Source organism: Scylla paramamosain, chromosome 32 (genome assembly GCF_035594125.1).
Source record: "Scylla paramamosain isolate STU-SP2022 chromosome 32, ASM3559412v1, whole genome shotgun sequence".
In the NCBI taxonomy this organism is placed as follows: Eukaryota; Metazoa; Arthropoda; class Malacostraca; order Decapoda; family Portunidae; genus Scylla; species Scylla paramamosain.
The window spans coordinates 15,047,893-15,054,880 of record NC_087182.1 but is presented as its reverse complement, the minus strand read 5'-3'; the positions used below and the strand labels follow the sequence as shown (position 1 = coordinate 15,054,880).

The 6,988-nt window shown below is 37.0% G+C and overlaps 1 protein-coding gene and 1 long non-coding RNA gene across 6 annotated transcripts in view; one reads left to right on the top strand and one right to left on the bottom strand.

Moving 5' to 3' along the window:
- Positions 1-6,333, bottom strand: part of LOC135089252 (uncharacterized) — a 149,179-nt gene extending 142,846 nt beyond the window's left edge. Inside the window, exon 1 of the long non-coding RNA XR_010261428.1 lies at positions 5,874-6,333. This is a non-coding gene — a long non-coding RNA (uncharacterized LOC135089252). The remainder of the gene's footprint in view (positions 1-5,873) is intronic.
- Positions 1-6,988, top strand: part of LOC135089251 (serine proteinase stubble-like) — a 113,945-nt gene that overhangs the window by 31,588 nt on the left and 75,369 nt on the right. For all 5 annotated transcript variants that reach the window (XM_063984694.1, XM_063984696.1, XM_063984699.1 and 2 more), the window contains exons 2-3: positions 847-1,167; positions 3,760-4,020. In XM_063984694.1, coding sequence (XP_063840764.1) covers positions 847-1,167; positions 3,760-4,020 — 582 coding nt within the window. The remainder of the gene's footprint in view (positions 1-846; positions 1,168-3,759; positions 4,021-6,988) is intronic.

Below are 6,988 nucleotides of genomic sequence, written 5' to 3'. Positions count from 1 at the left end.
TGTGTGTGTGTGTGTGTGTGTGTGTGTGTGTGTGTGTGTGTGTGTGTGTGTGTGTGTGTGTGTACCTGTAATGCCTGTGGTTACTGCTGTCATTACTATAGTGTGTGTGTGTGTGTGTGTGTATGTGTCAAAGTGTCCGGGAGCATAGAGCATAGTGGTAATTTGTGTTTACTGTTAGTTATGTTTTTGTGTGCACTTATTGAGGTGAACGAGATGATACCCCGTTTTTTTTTTTTTTCTATAGTTTTATCATTGTAATGTGGAAAGGATGTAATTTTTGTCTGATTACGTGTGCGTTAGACAAGCTATATTTATTTCACTATTACAATTTTCTTTTCCTTTTTTTTTTTTTAGTAAAGGTGAAGTGAAAGGAGGATGCACTTAACCCACTCTCTCTCTCTCTCTCTCTCTCTCTCTCTCTCTCTCTCTCCTCTCTCTCTCTCTCTCTCTCTCTCTCTCTCTCTCTCTCTCTCAAGCATTCATACACACTCCACAAATATCAGTAACAGTACAGTATATCTTAACTCTTCTTTCATATTATACTTAAATTTCCTATTATACTTAAATTTCCTATCATATTTTAGTTGTAGTTACACCAAATGACTACGTATGAACCGAAAGAACTGCTGCTGTATGAACGAACGAACAGATGAACTTGAAAACAGACAGATGGGTCAGGTGTCAAAAGAGAAGGAAGAATAATTAAATAAAATATAAAGCACAGTAGAAAGATAACGATAAAAAGCATGAGATACAGAAGACAGGTGGTAGATGATCCTTTACAATCCTTTATATCTCTTCAAACCTTTTACTGCCTTCACAAACTCGCATGTATTACTCCTGCAGGTGTGAGTGTCCGGTCGCCCTACACGCCGCCCTACGCCATGGATCCCGGAGACACGTTAGCGCCACGCCCCTCACACAGAAGACCCACACTCTACTCCATCCTATTACTCCTCCTCCTGGCAAACTGCACGGCGGCTTCCTCACGCAGAGTCAACTCCCGCTTCCTGGACTTGTCTCGCAGTGACTACAATAACTATACGCGCATCTACCGAGCATTGGATGAGGGCATGAGGGACCCGAGGAGGCTGGACGAGGCCTTCAGAAGCGTGGATCATGGTCGGGCCCTCAATGTGTTCGATGTGGCCCGCGCTATCGTGCCAGGTGAGGACAGGTGTGGTGGAGAGAGAGAGAGTGAGGTTTTAATGTTTCCAGTACAGTCTGTGTCTATGTGTCTTGAAGGATGTGCGTAAGTTGAGTTGTTCTTAGTACTGATGTCATGGAGTTAGGATATTTTTTTTTATTGACCACGTGAACTGATTACTAATATTATCTTACATTTTTTTTTATCTATTTTTTTTTTTTTTTTACCTCTGTTTTGGGACTGGCACTCTATTGGGTCTTTTCCGAATTTTTTGTTGCCCCTGGCCAGTGTCCCTTAAATAAAAAGATAAAAAAAAAATGTAAGATTCGCTAAGATCAAGAACTGGGCACGTGTTAAAAACAGGTCATTCTCTGATACATATTTTCTTCCCTATGCATTACCAATATGACATCAGTACTTTAGGCAACTGTACCCTCTACTAACTCAGGTAAGTCAGCGCTTCAGTCTCTGTCTTCCGCGGCCGTCAAAGGTTCTCAGGAAGGGACTGCCGCTGGTCGGGCCACATCACGCTGGTCGCCTTAACACGTTTGCTTGCACTGGGCTTCTGTTGGCTTGGCTATGTGGCTTTGTTATGGTTGGCATGTGTGTGTGTGTGTGTGTGTGTGTGTGTGTGTGTGTGTGTGTGTGTGTGTGTGTGTGTGTGTGTGTGTGTGTGTGTGTGTGTGTGTGTGTGTGTGTGTGTGTGTGCTTGTCTGCCCGCACACTCGCTTTTTTTTTACCTCCGTTTCTTGCACTACCATTTGCATGTCCTAATCACAGTCCTACAACACACACACACACACACACACACACACACACTGCATGCCACCTCTACACACACACACACACACACACACAAACTGCATGCCACCTCTAATCTTCATTCCCAGGAGGCTGACAACCCACGTGACAAGGACAAGGTAGTGAAGGTGACTCAACTCATCGCCTCACCTGACCTCTAAGATTCATGACGCCTTGTGACTATACCTGTGTGACTCTCTCTCTCTCTCTCTCTCTCTCTCTCTCTCTCTCTCTCTCTCTCTCTCTCTCTCTCTCTCTCTCTCTCTCTCTCTCTCTCTCTCTATCTTCGTTTTCGTTTACTTTCTTGTTTTTCTCTCAGCCTTTTAAGTTCTTTCTTTTCTACTGTGTGTGTGTGTGTGTGTGTGTGTGTGTGTGTGTGTGTGTGTGTGTGTGCGCGCGTGTGTGCGCGTGATCTGACATCATCATAATGACAAACAACATGGCACGAACGAAACATTATCACACACACACACACACACACACACACACACACACACACGTAACCGCTGCTGATGTAAATAGCTGAAACTTATACTGTTACATGAAATATTAACACGTATGCAGTGAGGATGATGCTAACGAGTGCTAAAAATTATGTGACGACTTTCTTGTTACCGCATATATTTAATAATTCTCTTGTTTTGTACTATTGTTTTTTTCTTTTTTGTATATATATTATTCTTGATGATTTGCTTTACCTTTCTTCTTTTTGTGTACCTTGAAACTTTCATATACTCGTATTTGTGTAATGAAAGAAAAATATGATTCTTTTCTTATTTTCTTAAGTATCTGATTCCATATAATGATGCCATTAGACCATTGAATGACTCTTTGACATGACCTGTGAAGCCCTCCCTCCCTCCCTCCCCTTCCCTCCCCTCCCTCCACTCTTCCCTCTCCACTTTGGCACAAAATTAGATACCTAATTCACTTTTGACCCTATTTCTTGCCTGTGAAACTTAAATACCTTACACTCTATACCCTTGAACAAGCTGTCAGTTAAAATTTCCACGTCCCAGCTCACACCTACATTCGGAATTCTTGCGTATACTCCAATACACTGGAAACGTTATTATTCAAGATCGTATTCATAACATTTTCAAAGATTGTTGCAGGCAGTTACTGAAGGTTTCGGGAGCTGTGTCGTATCTTTTTTCGCAAGTCAAATCTCAATAAAGCGTCGGACAAGGATGCTATTTTGGCAGTGTATGTTTGAGACCCCCGGCAAAAATATACTCTTATGTCTTTATTACCCACATATGATATCGAAGAATATTTTTGCCAAACAGGTCAGCGTCTCAAACATCCACTGCCAAATAGCTTCCCTGTCCGACGTTTTGTTAAGATTTGATATGCGGAAAGATGATACGATGAGGCCCCACAAACCTGCAGATGGGACGTCCAGGGGGATGACAGCCACTCTCCTGACTGCAAGGCTCTTCCGATAGGTTACGTTAACAGCCTTTCAGGGGTTTCCAGTTATTTCACCCAGCGCGTTATTATCTCCGTGAAGTTACCAATGTACCCTCACGTAAACACTTCCAAGCCGGGAGTTGCACCACTCCTGGACGTTCACTAAATAAGACTGCAGCGACCTTTCAAAAGTTACGGAAATAGGTTTGAATAATAATGTTTTCCTGTAGTGAACCCATTCTTCAAAATTACATGTTCTATCCGAGTCTCCCATGAACTATCCTCCTCCTCCTCCTCCTCCTCCTCCTCCTCCTCCTCCTCCTCCACAACCACCACCACCACTGCCTGCTGTAGTTTCCTTCCATACTCACTGTCTGCACCCTCGTCTTCCTTCACAGATATTGGCGATTCTCAGGTCTCCCATGATGCAATTCTCGTCCTCATGAACGCACTCTTGAAAGACAATGCCATACCCGAGGACACAGGTAATGACATTGTTGACACCAAAACTCCACACAAGGAGTTAGAGAAGGACGAGGTGGAGGACAGAGCACCCACCTCCACCTCCACATCTAGTACCACCACCACCACCACCACCACCAGCACACCCATCCCTACAAGAAATAAGAGTATCTTCGACTATCTTATCAACCCCTTCTGTGAGTATTTAGTCTATTAACTGTTTATATTGTTGTATTTTCTGTACATTTTAGTCTACGTTAAAAAAATATGTTTTCTGTTATTCTTGGAGCACCCGCAGTATAGAAAATGACTGTCAATGGGGAAACCAAAAAGAAAACGAAACTTAACGAATCCTATGTACACTTTCGTATTCAGTTTAATTTTCATTTAAATGCGGTATAGAAAATAACATGACACACTACTAACATATATTTCTGTACACGTAGGACTGATTTCATGTTGTTGTTTTTTTTTTCTCTCTCTTTTTGCATGCGAGAATTGATTTTTTTTTCTTTTCTGCTTAATTGTTTCCTTCCTTCCTTTCAACAACACATTATATATTGAACGGAAAAGCTCTCACGCCGCCAGACGTACATACGAGGCTGTTTAATGTTAATCAGGGCGCAGTGCAGCAAGAGTGGATTCCCCGCATTGAGAAATTAATGCCATTCAGACAGTGACAGGAAGCAGCCATTTCCCCATCACTCTGGGCAGCCTCACAATGGACGAGCGTGTTGTGAGGCAGCCTGACCCCGCCACTCACCATTGTCACTCATGATACACAATAAAATAGATTAAATAAAATAAGGTGAATAAATAGATGCATTAATAAATAAATATCTATTTATACTATATATGAGGACCAGACAAAGCACCATGCACTGTAAATATAATAAAATGAGATATAAATAAATTAATAAACATGAAGTGAGGTGATGTGGCGAATCAGATTTTTCCACACGACTATGAAAATGAAAAATGATAATGACTAAGATTATAAAGCAAATCATGTCTTTTTTTCTTATTTATTTTTTTCTATTTAACGTACGAGAATTTCCACCCATTTCCTTTCTTTGTTTATGATAATTGCTTTCATTTGTGTTTGTCTTAATTTAACACCATGTCGTCATCATCATCATCATCATCATCATTCCCCTCCAGGACCAACCCTCCCTAAGAATCCAAGTACCTCCTTTCCTCCATTCATTTGTTGTAGTGGAAGGTAACGCTTATCGAGAACAAAAAATAAATAAATAAATAAATAGCTTAATAAATAAATAAACGCGTAGTTCGATAGATAGTAATAGCACTGAAGACAATAACTTAATAGTGTAGTAGTAGTAGTAGTAGTAATAATAGTAGTAGTAGTAGTAGTAGATGAATATAACAGGAATAATTTGTACGAGAAAATCTTTAAAGAAAACGGAATTTCGTACGAGTACCTTAAAAAATCGTACCAGCAGGTAAAACAAAAACAGCTAAGGAAAACATACGCCCCTACACATCATTACCGACTAAAAAAAACATAATAAATAAAAATAAAAAACGTAGTTACGCATTAAGCTGAATTTATGGAGGGACAGGAATAAGCTACTCCTTGCCAGTAAAAATAAGTAAATAAATAAAATTAATAAATCAATAAGGTATTAATAAATTTGTAGTTTAACTTTACTAATGATGGTTATAATTTGTTTAGTTAGGTTAGGTTCTGGTTGATTTAGTCAGGTTATAGTGAAGTTAGGATATGTTAGGTTGCTTTACGAATTTCCACCTTCGCTAATTGGTCGAAACTAAATTAACCAAATAAATAAATAAAAAGTACAGACATAGAATCATATGATAAAATATCGAGAAAATATAAATTAGAAACATCAGTGAAAATAAATGAAACCACAAACAACAGTAAACAAAAAAAATAGTAACAACATAAATAACAATAAATTAAAATGTTAATAAAATAAGAAAAAAAAACACATACATGGCAAGACAAAAAAAAGGAAAAAGGAAAAAAAATACAACAGGTAAAGTCGGAGAATATTACTCACCTTACCTGGAGATGAAGAAGAAACTAAAGTAGGTCGTCGTCTTCTTCCTCTTCCTCCTCTTTTTCCTCCTTCTCTTCCTCCTCTTCTTCTTCTTCCGACTCAGCAGTAATTTCGTGCCTTCATTTTCCCTTCGTCTTAATTTTCCTTCCATATTTTTTTCTCTTCTTTTACTTACGAGCTCACATTTTTTTTTCCCCCTCATTATTTGTTTCCTTTTTTACATACAGTCGTCAGTAATTTAGGATTTTTTTTTTTTTTTTTTTCTATTTTATACTTTTCTTCACTTTTTTTCATTTTGCACTTGATTTTTTTATTGTTTTTTTTTATGTTCAGTTGTATTTCTCTTTTATATTTTTTTTTTAAATACACTACTGATTTTTTTCCATCTATTGTATTGATTTTCTAAACGGTGTATTTATTTTCCAGACAATATTCTAATTTTGCGATTAATTTTCGGTCAGTATATTAATCTTACAGCCATTTTATATATATATATATATATATATATATATATATATATATATATATATATATATATATATATATATATATATATATATATATATATATATATATATATATATATATATATATATATATATATATATATATATATATATATATATATATATATATATATATTTTTTTTTTTTTTTTTTTTTTTTTTTTTTTTTTTTTTTTTTTTTTTTTTTTTTTTTTTGCCAATACATGACTTTTTTTTAGCCATTGCATTAATTTTTTCTCGCATTTCATACACATACTTCCGTTTTTCATTTAATTAACCTTAGCTTTTCATTTATTAATCATATTTAGCTTTTCACTTATTAATCATATTAACTTTTCATTCACGACTTATTTCCATTTCTATTATTCATTATCATTTTTTTTTTCAAACTCAGACACTCACCTATCCCAATTTCCGCAGCTTTTTTTTTTTTTTCGTTTTACTGATTACCGGTGCAGTTATTGGAGATTTTCGGTTTTGCATGCATATAATTTCGCATTTTTAGACTGCAGACGCACATTTTTTTTTTTTTTTTTCACATTTCCTTTCGCTACGCATTTTTTTCTTTTTTTTTTTCGGGTGGGAGGATTTACTGACATCTTTCCCAGTTTTTCG